Source organism: Rutidosis leptorrhynchoides, chromosome 8, assembly GCF_046630445.1.
Source record: "Rutidosis leptorrhynchoides isolate AG116_Rl617_1_P2 chromosome 8, CSIRO_AGI_Rlap_v1, whole genome shotgun sequence".
In the NCBI taxonomy this organism is placed as follows: Eukaryota; Viridiplantae; Streptophyta; class Magnoliopsida; order Asterales; family Asteraceae; genus Rutidosis; species Rutidosis leptorrhynchoides.
The window spans coordinates 368,246,312-368,263,893 of record NC_092340.1 but is presented as its reverse complement, the minus strand read 5'-3'; the positions used below and the strand labels follow the sequence as shown (position 1 = coordinate 368,263,893).

Genomic DNA, 17,582 nt, shown 5'->3' with positions numbered 1-17,582 from the left:
TGTATTTATGTGTGATCACCAATTCACCATCTCTACCTAAACACCAATATTTATATCACCCTCCTCATTTCACATACATAAACCACAATCATAAATAATCACTTTAAGCAAAATATTATTCATTACATATTTTATTTAATCTAAACATGTCGAACAACATGAGTGCAGGACAAGCCCATGGCCAGGCCGAGGTATGCTACATTCATATGGCTTTTATATGTACAATCTCAAAGTATGTTTGATAATGTATTCGTTTTTGACACACGATTGTTCACGTTTTATGTTGGATGATATAACGTATTTAGGCCAAAGCCGAGAACGCGGTTGGTGCAGTGAAAGACACCGCAAACCAAGCCGCAGACAAGGCTGCTGATGCTGCCGATATGGATCAAGGTCAGGCTCAGGCGAAGAAGGAAGAAGCCACAGGCATTCTCCAACAGGTTAATAAATCGTAAAATTTAATTACATTACATTAAATTAATAAAATAACAACAAAATAATATTCACATATATTCTTCTTTTCGATAAGATTTTTGATGTCTTCTGATAATGTGTGATATCGTTGTTTTTCGTTTGTGTTACAGACCGGAGAGCAAGTGGCGAACATGGCTCAGGGTGCATATGACGGAGTCAAGAATGCGCTTGGAGTCGATGAAAACCAGAAGAAGTGAGCGAAGAATCAGCGATCAAAATGATATATCTTATATGTTTCATAATAAAGTTTTTCACTTGCATGATGAAGGGAGATTGTTTTTATCAGTTTAATAAGATGTATAGATTCATTTTAACCCAATTAATTTAATTTGAATTGAATGCCAATGTAGAAACTACAAGTTTGTAACTAAAGAATGAAATTTATGCAATGTGTTTAAGCCATCATTTTCTTAAACTCGTGAAAATCAAGAAGACCATCTGAATTTGCATCATAAGCTTTGATCATACTCTTAACATCCATGTTGCCATTGTGGTCCCATAATCCTAACCTTGATAACGCCTCTTCGAGCTCCTCATTGCTAATGAATCCATCACGGTTCTTATCAAAAACCTCAAACGCCTTGAAAAGGTCGCTATCAGATTCATTATGATCGCCTTCTTTTGTAATGTTATCATAAAACTCCAAAAACTCTGGAAAAGTAAGACTGGTTTTCTCGGTTAAGAATTGTAGCTCATCAACACTCGAAGAAACTTTCATGGTATCAAGAAGCCATTGGAGCTCGTGGGGGCTCACAAGGCCGTCTCCATTTTGGTCGAGCTTCTTAAAAAGACGATAGACATCATTGTAGCTAAGAGTAGACATTATAGGAAAAAGCAAATATATGAGTGTGTATATAGTTATAAGTTAAGGTTACGTTGAAAGTCACTTATGATATGTGATAGATATATATAGAAATTTTATTAGTAGTGGTACAAAAAATGGGCTAGAACAAGTCAAATGTGAAAAAGTCATGTTTGACCATTTGGTTCCATCTTTTGTTTTATTGACACATTCTACTTGAAGACTGCCTGTACCCCATTTGCTGCCAAATGGCATGATCTTTTACATTGACCATACAAATAATAGTATTAGAGTGATTCCAATGGTGACATACTTCATCCTCAGGACTAGATGCCACATCAGCGCTACATCAGCACTCCCTTCTTAGGACTAACCCATGACTAAACGCTACCAACAATAATATACTTCCTCATAAAAAATTGGACCCCACTATATTATTTAATAATTAGATTAATGTGGTTCGGGTTTTCTGCCCGAAAGCGCGTGCGTGCGTGGCAAATGAGAGTATTCGACGCCAACAACTTGCCTTTCAAAAAAAAAAAAAAAAAAGCAAAAAATACCACTCAATTTACATATATACTTGTCCTCAAATCCGCTTGAGAAAGAAACAAAGGAGGGCGCCAGAGCAGCTGCGGGATCGTGGGCGGGGTGGTGCCATAGGAGTGGTGCAGGGCGGCAGCGAGGGCGCAGGTGAAGAAGCCACCAATGGGAGCACCCTTATAACTATGTGATTTTTTACATGTTCTATAATTCTTTTATATTTTGTAACGTATTTTATCATGAGAGCTCTATAACAAAAAAATGTCACATACTACAAACTAACAAAAACTAACTAGTAGAAATGAGCTTTGGTACCCGAATTTTCGATACCGTACAGAGCCAATATTGTACTACATTTTAAACTGTATTAAGTACTTATATATTCAAATTTTTTTTTTTTTTTAATCCGTTGTGTTATAATAGCAGTATATCTTTTTATTCCTCTTCAGCCAAACATCACCAAGCATTTACAGAGATTAAAAAAAATTAAGATCATAAGTGAAACACATGCAGTTTTTAATATACTAGACACTTGAGCATAAAAAGCATATATATATGTGTGTGTGGTGTTTAATCAAAGTGAGATAATGGCTAGCAACACATTTAATCAAGATATTTATTAGAATATAATGACAAAATCATCATGATACTTCTTCAACATATCTAATACAAGGTTTTTTTAGAGTAAGAACACGAAGAAAAAGTTTTAATCAAACCAAAATCGAAAGGCCTTCCTTCTTTGGAGCAGATGGCACGCTCTTGTTCCCAGGGAAAGCAGTGCGTGAAACGTCAACAAGAGCCTTAAAGCTATATGGTTCATGCATCGACAACTCTGATAGAACCTTCCGGTTCAGTTGAATGTTCTCCTTCATAAGTCCATGCATAAAGTTTCCATAATTGACCTGAGATCAAGTTGAAGGAAAAAATAGATAATTAGTCAACGAAATGAACAGACCGCACATAGTTAACAACTAGTGCATCAAAATTTCCGGCAATGTAGTATAATAGAATAATGACAATTAAGAAAATTTCTAGAAGTAAACATTCTGTTGAAAACACTAGTTATCTATTTAATTTACATATGGGCACTGGTTACCATTAGTAGCTCAAATTTCAACATATCATGCCTATGCAATTAATATGCATATACAAAAAGAGATCTAATAAAGATGCAAATACATCCAACATCAAATGCCTAGATCTTATCAAGCACCAAGTGAAACAATAAAGATGCATAATACATGTGTAACTTAAAATTTTTATGATCCATTTTGATAGCAAAGGATCCTCTGTTTAAATAAGAAATACGAAAAGAGAACATTTTTATAGAAGTCTACATCATCTTAAATCTTTCACTCTTGTAAATCAAGAACTAATGCACAAACCCCAGCATAACAATTAAAATCATATCACATACTATTTCACTCAGTTGTCATTTTGTTTTTCCATCATCGAAAAGGTCAGAGAAAGGGAAGTTGAGCTATTTTTAGTTCAGCATACACTAAGTTCAATAAGCAGACATTAAAACCCGGTTACAGATTCCATTCTATTATGAATATGGTTAAGCAAACATGTAAGAACACGTAGAAAAACGTATAAGGCATGTACCAATGCTTTCTCCTAAAGAAATATTGAAGAACAAAATATGAATATATGTTGATTAGTATAGAAACATACACCATGTACGCGAGTGCCAGCATTAATGCGCTCAATCCAAAGGGAACGCATATCACGCTTCTTGGTACGTCGATCTCGATAAGAATATTGAAGTGCCTTTTCCACCCTTTCTCTAGCTATCCTAATGCAGTTCTTTGCTCTTCCCCTAAAACCTTTGGCTAGCTTAAATACTTCCTTCTTGTTCATATTTCACTCTTTTACCTGAAACAATTGTATCCATTACACATTTAATTAATTTGAATCATGGCAATACGATAACAGTGGGTGGGAATGATTAATAAATTGTGAACAAATTTATAGTATATACTTCTGAATTGAAAGATATTAGCTCAATAGAACAAAAATTTAAAAACTTTCTTAGCAAATATATGAAAACGAGCCACATAAACAAACTTAAAATAGGTACACGCCTAATGTTTAAATTGAACGCTATAAAACCCTAATTTCATAAACACAGTTCATCACGTGTAGATATATACAAACAAATTTGAAAGTTTACAGGACAAAGATGCAACCGAATAGTGATACCAGTAAGAGAAAACAAATTGAAAAAACTCAGATTACCAGATAACTGAGGCGAATTGGGGATTTGGGGAAGAACGAAGGTGTGTTTTACCGGACCGTTGAAATGCTACGAGTGACCAAACCTATTAACCAAATTTTGGGCTGAGGCCCGTTACTGATTGGGATAAGAACTCACGAGCCCACAAATTTTAATGAATCAAACTATGGTGTCAATTTAAAAATTAATATTTTTTTTTTCTTTTGGCACAAAAACAAAAACTTTAATATAAAAATCAGAGAACTCTCAACAAAAGATGAAAGAACCTATTAAAAGACAAAATATAGAGGGGCACCGAGAAGCCTCGCAACCAGTGTTGTAAAAAACCCGATTACTCGCCGATTAATCTCCGATTAATCATTATTAAGAGCAATCCGTTCCGATTTTCAAAAATTCGTTTAATTAAACGGTCAACGTTAATTGATGGGTCAAAATCGAATTTGGTAATGAAAGTCGGTCAAAGTAAAAAATGGTTAACATTTTAGCATGAATTTAAACTAGAACTTTATAGTTTAGGAGCAAAATGAACAATTTTAGGCAATTATGTTAAAGTTTATTTTTATATTTATGGTTTTTTTTTCTATATTTACACATATAAATTATGAAATTTGATATTTAAATGTATACAGTACGATCCGATTAATCCCCGATTAATCCCCGAATTGTCGATTAATCTTTCCAAAGTCTCGACCGATTAATCCCCGAATAGCGAATTTTGCAACCTTGCTCGCAACAGACCAACGTCTACACCAAATAAGCTAACCCAAAAACGACAAACTTAAAACCGAGACAAACCGGGATAAATAAACCAAACTAGACGGGGTCAAACAACAAACCAAAATCCAAACAAACCACCAACATGCCAAAACAACACAGAAAAACTAAAACAATACAAAAGAATTAACAACACCAAAAGACAGATAAGCGAATCAAATACACGCGAAAAAACTGATACCCTCATAGTGGGAAGTGTATAAAGCGAAAAACAACACCAACATTTTGTTTTTAATATATCGTAAATTTTGTTAAATGTAAATAAAAAATTTGATAACATCATTAAGATGGGCTAAGAAATTTTCTTTAGAATTTTTTTTTTATACTTGGAATAGAGTTTTTTTATGACATCATGTAGTTAGCCTTATATTGAAATAGATTAGATAGGTTGTAGCATTGCACACAATGTTGCACCTTAATCCTTGAATTTCACCTTAAGAGTGCCTTTCGCACATCGCGTTGTGGGGCATTGGAGAGGGGTACCGCCTGTGTCCTCGGATTGGGCCGGGTTTTCTACTGAGAAGCTGTTGGGGGCGAATTATGCAACTGCGGGAGATGAACTCGTGGATGGTTAGTCTCGGGGTAATCACGAACTGTTTTTCAAAAAAAAAAAAACAATGCTAAACGTAGCTCTTAGGGCTACATTTAATTAAGTTTGTAAACTCTCTTTAATTAATTACAAAGTATAATTATTCCTTTTTTAATATCGACTTTTCTTATATAATTTTGACAATAATATTATTCATGACAGGTCTGAGTTATAAAAAAGAAATTATATTATTTATGGTATACTTAAACGTCTTAGTTTATCATTTTCTAAAATATATATATATATATATATATATATATATATATATATATATATATATATATATATATATATATATATATATATATATAGGGGTCTTGTAATTTTTGATAAAAATAAAACAAAATTGGAACAGTGTAACCTGAAAACAGAAGCTCTACGAGAAGGGCAAAATAGTAAGAAAAAACACGAAGTCGTTAGAAAAAACGAACAAAAGAAAATAACCTCGATCGGAGTATTGAATTTTTATACATAATTCAATTCAATCTTACGTCAAATTCTTAATGTAAAAATCGCCGGAAACGTTGCCGGAGGTCATTTTTTTCAATAAACCTAATTTCACAAAACTAATTTAGCCTCTGCAACATTTCCCCTAAATGTTTTAATACTATCTATCATTAATATAATATTATTATCATCATCCTTTCTTAATTTCCCGCCATTTTCACCTTAATTATTGATTCAATTATTACGATTTGAATTGATATTAAGCACACTGTGAGCTATCTGGATGTAATTAGATCGTCGTGTATCTACCTCACATTACCGAAAGCTAGGGTTTTTCTTCTGTTGATTTCGGTTGTTATTTGATATGGTAAGGGTTTTTATTCCTCATTTCTTAGTTATTATATTATCTCGTATTGTTATCTGTTGATGCGTGTGTTCGTTACTATGTGCAGTGTAGTGAAACCACATTATTTTATTGATATAGATGCATATATATGTATATTATATATACATACATGCATACGTAAACTTAAATGTATATGAAGTTATCAACTAGAACATTTAGATAGAGATAATATATGCTTTGTAAAACTGTACACCCAATGTTGGTACAGTTTATACAATTATGATTGCCTTATGAGTTTAATATCTTATATCTTATTTGTGATTTGCAGGCATCTAATATAATAGTGGGATCTCAAGTTTGGGTGGAGGATCCTGAGATTGCTTGGATAGATGGTGATGTTCTGGAAATCAAAGGTGCAGACATTAAAATAAAGCTTACATCAGGGAAAGAAGTAAGTTTTTTATATTACTTTTCTTTATTTAATCGATTCTTACGTTATGATTCGTAAACAGGTTACCTGAAAAGGTAGGCGTCTGTTATCTCATTATATTTTTAATACACGTACTGAATTGATTTGAACAGTGTTATACCAATGACATTTGACAGGAACATAGGTAAGAGGTTTTTATGGTTTTCTGATACATTTATGTTTTGTAGGTGACTACTACTGCAGCGCATGTATATCCTAAGGATCCCGAGGCTCCTCCATGTGGTGTGGATGATATGACAAAGCTTGCTTATCTGCACGAACCAGGAGTTTTAGAGAATTTAAGAAGTCGATACAATATGGATGAAATTTATGTGAGTATATATCCATAGTTGTACTTGTTTTCAAGACATGAATTAAAGCTGAACTATGTTCTTGATTTTCAGACATACACAGGAAACATTTTGATAGCTGTGAACCCGTTTAAACGAATACCACGTTTATATGACAAACATATGATGGGGCAATACAAAGGGGCAGCTCTTGGGGAGCTGAGTCCACACCCTTATGCTATCGCGGATTCTTCATACAGGCATGTATCATAATTCATGCTGTTATTTGTCTCCGTTACTAATTTCCAAATATTGTTATAATTATTAATGAAGAAATTGTATGAATAATACAGGCAGATGGTTAATGAGGGAATAAGCCAGTCAATTCTTGTTAGTGGAGAAAGTGGAGCAGGTAAAACAGAAAGCACAAAAAATCTAATGCAGTATCTTGCTTATATGGGAGGTCGCCCTGGAGCTCAGGGACAAAGGAGCGTAGAACAACAAGTCTTAGAGGTACGCCTTATTGATTTGTAAATATCTGTATCTATATGCTATATATATTGAAATATACATATATTGTTACTAATGTTGAGTTATGGAAACCATTATTGTTACTATTTTAATAGACAGATATAGCTTGTGTCAATACTAAATAAGGATTTGGCTTTTGTTTCATGAGTTTCTTTCTTTTGGCAGTCTAATCCTGTTCTAGAAGCATTCGGCAATGCGAAAACTGTTAGAAACAATAATTCAAGGTGTGTAAACCCTTTTATATGTGAACATTTCGTTCAAGATAACCTTTAATGTTCTTGGTTTTGGTGATGAAATTTTTGTTGAAACTGAATGTTATCCTATGGCAGTCGTTTTGGTAAGTTCGTTGAGATCCAATTTAACGAACGGGGTAAAATTTCTGGAGCTGCAATAAGAACATATTTGCTGGAGAGATCACGCGTTTGTCAGCTTTCTGACCCCGAGAGAAATTATCATTGTTTTTACATGATCTGCGCTGCACCTAAGGAGGTAATCAGTCTTCTGCATTTACATACTTTTTTATTTTGCTTTATTTTTGTTTACAAATATAAAGATGAGATTTAAGTTTCCTCAGTGGTACATTTTTTTAGTTTCCTTACGAACTTAGTCATTTTTATAAATATTATCATTTATGTTTGATGCACTAATAAACCGACTTCTTGTTTTATGCATCATTCAGGTGTCTGAAAAATACAAACTGGGAAAGCCTAACACATTTCATTACCTTAATCAAACAAACTGTTTTGAACTGAATGGAGTCGATGAGTCTAAAGAGTACCAGGCAACAAGAAAGGCTATGGATGTTGTCGGCATCTCTCATAATGAGCAGGTATGTTTATATATAATTATATATTTCTGATATCACGTGATACCGCCATATTTTAAACCCGAACTAAGTTGTTGTTTTTTTCTTACAGGAAGCTATATTTCGTATTGTGGCTGCAATTCTTCATCTAGGAAATATTGAGTTTGTTAAGGACAACGAACCAGATTCATCTAAACCTAAGGATGATCAATCTAAATTTCATCTAAAAACAGCAGCTGAACTCTTCATGTAAAGTTTAAATTTTGTAACTTTGTAATACATAGTAAACTTGGTTACTACAGAACACAATTTTACATCTGGTTTAATGCAATGCTGATATACATGACCCGTATTCAGGTGTGACGTGGAGGCTCTTGAAGATTCCTTCTGCAAACGTGTTATTGTAACTCGTGACGAGAGCATCAAAAAGTCGCTTGATCCAATCTCTGCAGCTTTGAATAGAGATGCTTTGGCAAAAATAGTTTATTCACGATTATTTGACTGGTATAGTTTACTCAAATGGAAGATTTTTTTTATGTCTGTTTACTTTTTTTTTTTTTTTTTTGGTTTTGTTTATATCTCATGTTCTTTATTGATGCATGGATCAGGATTGTAGGCAGGATTAATGAGTCTATCGGTCAAGATTCCGATTCAAAACATTTAATTGGAGTTTTGGACATCTACGGATTCGAAAGTTTCAAGACAAACAGGTGCTTAACTGGTACGCTTTTGTTTACATCATATAAGATAGGTTACAAATCACATTAAAGGAACATACAGTTTTATCTAGTTTAACAAACTTTAAGTTTAATATGTGGCCTATCATCATGTTCATTTTATATATTATATTGATATTGATATTGAATGTGTATGCCAGTTTAACTTAAAATAACGATGACACTATGCAGTTTTGAGCAATTTTGTATCAATTTGACTAACGAGAAACTTCAGCAACATTTTAACCAGGTATCAGAAAAAAGTCTAACCTATTTCTCCGTTTTAAAATTCTGTTAAGCAAGTATAATAGTCTGACATTATCTTTAAACATATCAATATCCTTTTTTTCAGCATGTTTTTAAGATGGAGCAAGAAGAGTATACTAAAGAGGAAATCGATTGGAGTTACATAGAGTTTGTCGACAATCAAGATATTTTAGACCTTATCGAAAAGAAACCTGGAGGAATCCTCGCTCTTTTAGACGAGGCTTGGTATATTGGCATTTTATATATTTGTATATCTACATTTACACTTATGTAGTATTGATTCTAAGATATAATTATAAATTATAATTATTTATGCAGTATGTTTCCGAGATCCACACATGAAACCTTTGCTGAAAAGCTTTTCCAAACGTTCAAAGATCACAAACGTTTTAGTAAGCCAAAGCTTTCCAACTCAGCATTTAACATCGATCATTATGCTGGCGAGGTATGCTTTGTACATTTCTCATGTTAATAAAATCTCGAACCGAAATTGTCCAAAGATACCTAAAATGTGATATGATGTTTCGATTTCAGGTCACATATCAAACTGAGTTTTTCTTGGATAAGAACAAGGACTACGTTATCGCAGAACAACAAGCACTCTTAAATGCTTCGAAATGCTCTTTTGTGTCAGGATTATTCCCACCTGAACCAGAACAATCATCTAAATCATCAAAGTTTTCATCGATAGGTTCAAGGTTCAAGGTATGATGTTATTTTGATTTACTCAATAAATACAACAATGCACTTGCTATATGCAGTTCAGCTTAATTTATCACGTGTAATCTATACAGCAACAATTGCAATCATTGCTTGAGACACTCAGTCACACAGAGCCACATTACATTCGTTGTGTAAAACCAAACAATCTTTTAAAGCCTTCCATCTTTGAGAATCAAAATATACTGAACCAACTACGGTGTGGTGTAAGTTAACACCTTGTATTTATAATATATATCCTATTGTTTATATTATACATATACATATACATGTATACATATATATATTTCTGATATGCAAATTTATGTCATATAGGGAGTTATGGAGGCGATTAGGATCAGTATGGCTGGATTTCCTACACGTAAACCTTTTAAAGAGTTTATTCACCGCTTCAAAATCTTTTCACCTGAGGATGTGAAAAAAAGGTGCTTGTATTGTTTTTTTGTTTTTTTTGTTTTTTTTTTTTTTCAGATACTGTTACTTTGTACTTTCTATTAGTCTATCATTCTGATAATATCGTAACACACAAAGATAGAATTCATAATAGTCTTTTGACTTATGTCCGTAATCAGTTTTTACAATATCTAATACCGAATGCAGCACTGATGATATCAAGACTTCAAAGTTGCTTCTAGACAAGGCAAACGTTGAAGGTTATCAGGTACCTTATCCTTCTCTATCATGTTTTTGTATTTGAGTTTTTAATTTTTTTTATAAATAATAAATAAATTTAACAAAATTGCAGATTGGTAAAACAAAAGTATTTCTGAGAGCTGGTCAGATGGCAGAATTGGATGCTCGAAGAAGTGAAGTTTTGGGAAGATCTGCGAGCAAAGTCCAGAGAAAATTTCTCACATATTCGGCACGCAAGAAGTTTACCTCGTTAAAATCTTCATCAATACAGATACAAGCTATGTGTAGAGGTATACAATGCTATCAATCCATCTTTATATGTGAAATAGTTGGGTGAATAATGTCCAAACCTGACTTTTTTTTTCATTTAATAAATGAAATGCAGGGCAAGTTGGTCGTTTTCACTTTGAAAACCGTAAACGAGAAGTGGCTTCATTAAGACTTCAGAAAGATACACGCATGTTTCTCAAAAGAAAAGCTTACAAACAATTATTCTCTTCGGCTATCAAAATTCAAGGTGGAATGCGTGGTATGACTGCACGCAACGAGTACCGCTACAAAAAGCGGGACACAGCAGCCATCATTCTCCAGGTATATATACTGGCATTTAATGGCAGATTTTTTTTCAAATATTTTTTTGAGGTTTAAAAAAGGTTTATGTCATTTTGTGTAAAACTGATGAACTCCTTGCAGAGACAATGTCGGCAATATGTGGCCTGCAATCGTTATTGTAAGCTGAAAAAAGCAGCAGTAGCCACTCAATCTTTCTGGAGAGCAAGACTTGCACGCAAAGAACTAAGGAAGCTTAGAGTGGTAACTTTATTTACATTCGTTTAATTTTAGAAATAAATTAGGTTTCACCTGAATTGATTTGAAACGTGATATTTTGATCAGATTATAAAAGAATCTGTAATCTCTATCAATTTTAAACAATAATAAATTGAACAAAAAATTGTTTACAGGTCAACCCGCACCATTTGGACCCTTTAAATTCAACCATTCCTTGACAAATTACCCAACGTGTCCAACCCGTTTATCTACTGCATTTCCTTTCAGTTCTTTAGTGCATCTTATTGCACATTATTGAATGAAATAAACATAAATTTCACTGACGTTTTCATATGCCAATAGGTATTCGCGAATGCACAAACTTATAAATTATTTCGGTTATGCAGGCTTCAAGGGAAACTGGTGCTCTACAAGAAGCAAAATCTAAACTAGAAAAGGAAGTTGAAGAACTAACTTGGAGATTGCAAGTAGAGAAACGTATTAGAGTAAGTATTTTTATACTGTATTAATTGCATATTTTGATCATCTGTCATCGATCATCCTTTTCTTTCAAAATGAAACAAAGACTATAAGAAGTAACATTCATCACCTCTGGCCATACGAAACACTAACAATGGGATATATTCTATAAAAATTACACTTTTATTATACCTCGTGTTCTTGTGTTACCCTTAGATGTTGTCCTACTGAACTTTTGTAGGGTGATTTAGAGGAAGCTAAAAATCAGGAGAGTGCAAAATTTCAGTCTCTTGTGAAAGAGATGCAAGCTCAATCCCAGCAAGCTAAAGAATTAATGGAGAAGGAACGAGAAGCTGCAAAGAAAGAAATTGAAGAAGCTCGTTCAGCGAAAGATGCTTCAAGCATGGAGATTGTCGATAAGCTTACTGCAGAAAATGAGAAACTCAAGGTACAGTTTATTATAAACTCAATTATCTATCTTTATTAGTTACTAACTCTAAAATCATGAGTTATGCATGTCTTTTGAATACATGCAGGAAATGGTTAGTACACTAGAACAAAAAGTTGACGAAACAGAAAAAAAATATGAAGAGAGCAACAATTTGAGTGAAGAGAGGTTGAAACAGACCCAGGAAGCAGAATTGAAGTTACTTGAGATGAAAACAACAATGCATAGGTTATAAAATATTCGTTTATTTTTATTAAATTATTATTATCTCTACGTTATGAATTTGAAGTGGTAACTTATGCTTAATTATTATGTGGTTCCTCGTGTCTTTTTGTTACTTTAGGCTTCAAGATAAGATCCATGAAATGGAGACCGAAGAACAGGTTCTGCGACAACAAGTAATGCTGACGTCATCAGCTTCCAAAAGGCGTTTCTCATTTTCGTCTAAGGTAAAAATGCCAGAATGTACAACAAAGTCTTATTTGGACAATTTGTGAATGTCTTTTTTATTATTATGTTAATTTTAAAAAATCATAATGTCTTGCAGAGTCAGGTTTCTGGTCCTGTTCAAGAGAACGGCCACCTTGTAAGTCATTAGATTCAGTCTTTGTAACCTTCCAAATTTTTTTTATCTATATTAATTTTTTATTTATTTAATATAAAAAAATTCCGCAATCTGCAGGAACCGCAGAATAGTTTCACATCTATGAAGAGATTTGATAGTTCATTGAGGCAGTCGGCTATTGACAAACACCGTGTATGTGTTTAAATACTTTAAATTTACACCTGATTAGTGCATGTTCATATTTCTAGTATATGTGATCATCTGGCTTGTATCATGTACAAAATATATATACCAATAGTGAATTTCGATATATAAATATATATATCTGCAGGAGAACGTTGATACTCTTATCAAAGCATCAACAGAAGATCTCGGGTTCAATAATGGAAAACCAGTTGTTACGTATATCATATACAAAAGTCTTCTTCACTGGAAAGTTTTTGAAACAGAAAGAACTAATGTGTTTGATCGCCTTATCACAGTCTTTGGATCTGCAATACAGGTAAAACGAATGTTACATTCAACACATAAGCCAGTAATAATGCATATATTTAAATGGGTTTATTTTTTTTTAAATGGACGCTTAATCAACTTTACAGAAAGAGGAAGACAATGAGCATATGGCTTATTGGTTATCTGCCACATCATCATTGCTATTTTTGCTTCAAAAGAGTATTAGTCCTAACTCAGGCAAACCCCCTCAGCCAACATCAATTTTTGGAAGGATGGCACAAGTACTTACTCATATCATTATTTATATATATTTCCATTTTCTTAAGCTATGAAGATTAATTTATGAACTGTTTATAAATTAATATATTTGTAGAGCTTTCGGAAATCCCCATCATATTCCAACCTAGAAATAGTACGCCAAGTGGACGCAAAGTATCCAGCTTTGCTTTTTAAGCAGCAATTAACTGCTTATGTTGAAAAAATATACGGAATTGTTCGCGACAATTTAAAGAAGGAATTGTCGACACATCTCTCTTCTTGTATCCAGGTAGCTAGAAATTAAATACCTTCTAATTTTATTTATCCCAATCTATGGCAACATTTATAAAGCTAAAATTTATTTTTCTTGAATAACTCAGTCAGCACAGCAATCGAAAGGTGATACGCCTCCATCTGTTTTCTGGCAACGTGTAATTGACAGCCTAAATGGCATGCTCAAAACTTTGGAAGACAACCATGTATGTGATCTATATATCTTTTTTAATTATTGATTTCGGGTCCCACACGCCTACTCATCAAACGAGTTTTTTTTACAGGTACCAACAGTTCTTGATCAAAAGATCTTCAACCAAGTTTTCTCTTACATCAATGTGACACTATTCAACAGGTAAATCCTATGCCTTTGACGGATGTTTAGAACTTAAAAAATATAATGTCAATTTTTGTATGGTAATTGTTTTTTCTATGCAACCGTAGCTTTCTTATTCGTCGAGAATGCTGCACGTTTAGCCATGGGGAATATGTTAAAGCAGGGTTAGCGGAGTTAGAACTTTGGTGTAGTCATGCCACAGAAGAGGTAAAAAAGGGCCCACCTTTAAAAAACCGTTATATTGCTTGAACTTAATGTACATAGTTTCTAACTAATTTCGTTAAATCAGTATTCAGACTCATCATGGGACGAGCTTAAGCACGTCAGGCAGGCAGTTGGATTCCTGGTATATACTTCTACTCTTCCAAATTTAGACTTTTTTTGCACTGGTGATCCTCGTTTATACATCAAATTGCATGTCGCTTCCCTATCATTTTTTTCTCTGGTAGTCCTTTAATTATACAGATGTTGCCTTGGTGGACCATCCGTGTATTTTGGTTTAAAAATGTCCGTTAAGTGTCATCACGTGATTAACACGTGATGTCGTTTCATGACGTTTAATTCATCTTAAACGACATCACGTGATGTGATGACACTTAACGGACATTTTTAAACCAAAATAGATGGAGGGTCCACCAAGGAAACATTTGTAAAATCTAGGGACCATCGCAGCTAAAGAAAATGACAGGGGACGCGGCATGCAAACTGATGTATAAACGAGGGACCACCGGCGCAAAAAGTCTCCAAATTTAACTTTTTTATCTGTCACAATGCTGGGATTGTAAACCCTTTTAAACCGTGTTTTTATGACACGCTTTCACCATTTTCATCCTACAGGTCATACACCAGAAGTCAAGAATTTCCTATGATGACCTCACAACTGATTTATGCCCTGTAAGTATCAATGTGTTTGTGGTTATATGTTAACTAGCATCCAGACGGCATTTTTATTTATTTATTTTTGGTAATAACATACTTGATGCACTTTGTTACAGATACTAAATCTTCATCAACTTTATAGAATTTGTACACTCTACTGGGATGATAATTACCATACTAAGAGCGTAGACCCCGCGGTATGATCAAACACACTATAATTGCCACATGCTATTCTGGGGGTAGTGGTTCCTGATTTGTTAGAGGTGGCAACTTCGACCCATTTTCCTTACAAATGGGTCGTTTTGGGATGTTATTAATTTCAAAAGGGTTAAAGCTATAAATACGCTATATACTTTCACTTTTGTTCCAATATAGGCTACATACCTAATAAATTACCAGTGTAGGTCACATACTTTCAAAAAGTGTTCTAATGTAGGCTATTGGGGACCGGTTACCTGTTGAACCGGTAAAATCAAATTTGAACAATTTTTTTTTAATTTTATTTGGCTACAAATATGTTATATACTTTCATTTGTGTTCCGATGTAGGTTATATAAAAAAAATTATTTGTTTCGATGTAGGCTATGTACTTTCACTTTTTTTCGCTCGTTTTTGTGTTATCCGGTTAACAAGTTCAATGTATTCATATTAGGACACTTTTTGAAAGTATATAGCTTACACTGGTATTTTATTTTTTTCGAAAAGCTTACACTATTATTTTATTGGGTATATAGTCTACATTGGAACAAAAGTAAAAGTATATAGCGTACTTATAGCTTTAACCCATTTCAAAATGGCTTAAGTAATTTGTTTTTAGCTAAATGGAGAATGCGTTTAAATCTTTTCGATGTCCATCTTTAATGAATACAACCTCCTAAATTGTTTAATTTTAACAATTGTTTCGAGACCATCCTGACCCAGTCCATTTCAGTCATACTAACAATGGCCGGTTTCAAACCGAAACCATTTGGACACAATCTTTCTAGTCTTTTTCTGTTTTGTTCTCTTTGTGATTATTATCTCACCCTCTTAGTTGTGTGCAGGTTATTTCCACCTTAAAAGTTCATTCGGAAGGGTCCGATTCTGAAAATAGCTCCTTTTTACTAGAAGATGATCCCTGGTAAGCAGAAAGATACATCACAACTGTACGTTCACAATAACACCGTTAAATACACCATAAACTTATTCTAATTTTATACATATGCAGCATTCCATTTTCAGTAGATGATCTTATCAACTTCATCCATGAGAAAGATTTTGCAGAGATGAAACCTACATGTGCTCTTGTAGAAAATCCAGATTTCAAGTTTTTAGTGGAGTAATTCTTTTTAATTAATTATGTCATTATTTAAGATCATTGACTACCACAAGAGCATACCTTCAATGGTGGGCCTAATGTACATCACGCCCCACCTTTTTTCTCCGGTCAATGATACTTCCACCGTAAATTTTGATAGATCTACGGATACTATGCAATATGTAGTTGTACTACATGCATCAATAGTTATACTTACGGTGGAAATATCATTTACCTTTTGCTCCTCAAATTTAGGTAAATTCCTAATTGGGTATGCAGCCTCTGCCCCGTGTGTAAACCATCCTACAGTTTAGATATGTAAAATGCATAGGTAGAGTATATAGAAAGGGAGTTTGCTAGATTTATAATGATATTGGCTTTTCAAAAAAGTGATGCAATTTAACCTATGTTACATTTATTTGTTCCATTAGATTAGTTTCTTTGTAGCATTATTTTGGGAAGAGTAATTATATAGCTCTCCATTAGAAAATGATCCTACGTGTTTCAACCATTTTTAAGAATGTTCTGTAAATTTGACATTCTAAATATCCATGTCTATATATAATAGTTTGAACAATCTGCAAAAGATAACTGTGACATGCCACAAATATCAGCCGACATGCAAAAGACTTCCATTAGTGGAAAAGTGTTTAAGCCAAGATTATGTTGATGCCATTGGAGCACTACTTATTTCATGCAATTTTTATAATACTAAAACATCTAAATGAGGCTACATGAAAACGTACTTGTGATTTTTAAAATAAAAGATATTGCAGATGACATTAATATCTCATTTTGTTATCGATGATCTACAGATAAAAATAATAAACTTGATTGACCTCGGTCAATCAGTATAATCCCTAGATAATATCATAATACTACATAATTTCTATTAATTGGTGGTTACAATTGACATAGTTGAGGAATCAGAAGAAACTTTCTTAAGATAACATCCTGATCTGTTAATTAATTTGTGCGTACACATATAAGGCTTTTCCTTGAACGGCAACAAACGTTTTATAGTTAATGTGATGGCAATTTCGACCCTTTGGCACATTCGGAAGCTTAGAAACAACATCATCTTCAAGGATCATAATACTATGAAATCTTATGTTTTTGAATACATTATTCTATCGTCTTTTAACTGGATTTTTCCAGGTACCACAAGTTCTCGCTAAATTG

General features: G+C 33.4%; 3 protein-coding genes across 4 annotated transcripts; 1 reads left to right on the top strand and 2 right to left on the bottom strand.

Moving 5' to 3' along the window:
* Positions 1-268: 268 nt before the first annotated feature.
* LOC139864840 (probable calcium-binding protein CML44) lies at positions 269-1,335 on the bottom strand. The gene has a single exon (XM_071853406.1). The coding sequence runs from the start codon at positions 1,295-1,297 to the stop codon at positions 869-871; it is 429 nt and encodes a 142-aa protein (XP_071709507.1). The 5' UTR covers positions 1,298-1,335; the 3' UTR covers positions 269-868.
* Positions 1,336-2,411: 1,076 nt separating this feature from the next.
* On the bottom strand, positions 2,412-4,144 carry LOC139862911 (uncharacterized). 2 transcript variants are annotated; one of them, XM_071851537.1, is made up of 3 exons: positions 4,022-4,045; positions 3,494-3,694; positions 2,412-2,718 (listed from the first exon to the last, which is right to left on the bottom strand). In XM_071851537.1, exons 2-3 carry the CDS (start codon positions 3,677-3,679, stop codon positions 2,527-2,529), a joined length of 378 nt encoding a protein of 125 aa, XP_071707638.1. In that variant the 5' UTR covers positions 3,680-3,694; positions 4,022-4,045; the 3' UTR covers positions 2,412-2,526. The 2 variants fall into 2 exon arrangements, with proteins under 2 accessions (XP_071707638.1, XP_071707637.1); XM_071851536.1 differs by lacking the exon at positions 4,022-4,045 and adding an exon at positions 4,058-4,144 and having other exon boundaries at positions 2,414-2,718.
* Positions 4,145-6,919: 2,775 nt separating this feature from the next.
* Positions 6,920-16,425, top strand: LOC139864725 (myosin-6-like). Its single transcript, XM_071853297.1, has 36 exons — positions 6,920-7,012; positions 7,085-7,230; positions 7,324-7,483; positions 7,667-7,725; positions 7,831-7,990; positions 8,181-8,330; positions 8,419-8,555; positions 8,664-8,810; positions 8,915-9,016; positions 9,215-9,272; positions 9,375-9,514; positions 9,608-9,734; positions 9,824-9,994; positions 10,084-10,215; positions 10,325-10,434; positions 10,610-10,670; positions 10,755-10,932; positions 11,028-11,233; positions 11,336-11,455; positions 11,818-11,916; positions 12,132-12,338; positions 12,427-12,566; positions 12,682-12,787; positions 12,886-12,924; positions 13,021-13,095; positions 13,235-13,405; positions 13,503-13,637; positions 13,730-13,903; positions 13,995-14,093; positions 14,172-14,242; positions 14,332-14,418; positions 14,504-14,570; positions 15,062-15,118; positions 15,220-15,300; positions 16,147-16,223; positions 16,311-16,425. Exons 1-36 carry the CDS (start codon positions 6,935-6,937, stop codon positions 16,423-16,425), a joined length of 4,242 nt encoding a protein of 1,413 aa, XP_071709398.1. The 5' UTR covers positions 6,920-6,934.
* The last annotated feature ends 1,157 nt before the right edge of the window (positions 16,426-17,582 follow it).

What these genes read in the sequence shown, in the direction of transcription:
- LOC139864840 (XM_071853406.1), bottom strand. Translation starts at nt 1,297, where the DNA reads ATGTCTACTCTTAGCTACAATGATGTCTATCGTCTTTTTAAGAAGCTC.
- LOC139864725 (XM_071853297.1), top strand. Translation starts at nt 6,935, where the DNA reads ATGACAAAGCTTGCTTATCTGCACGAACCAGGAGTTTTAGAGAATTTA. An exon ending in CAGAAAATGAGAAACTCAAG is followed by an intron (nt 12,339 to 12,426) that starts GTACAGTTTATT and finishes GAATACATGCAG; the next exon opens with GAAATGGTTAGTACACTAGA. An exon ending in CTAAGAGCGTAGACCCCGCG is followed by an intron (nt 15,301 to 16,146) that starts GTATGATCAAAC and finishes AGTTGTGTGCAG; the next exon opens with GTTATTTCCACCTTAAAAGT.
- LOC139862911 (XM_071851536.1), bottom strand. Translation starts at nt 3,679, where the DNA reads ATGAACAAGAAGGAAGTATTTAAGCTAGCCAAAGGTTTTAGGGGAAGA. An exon ending in CTGGCACTCGCGTACATGGT is followed by an intron (nt 2,719 to 3,493) that starts GTATGTTTCTAT and finishes ACTTGATCTCAG; the next exon opens with GTCAATTATGGAAACTTTAT.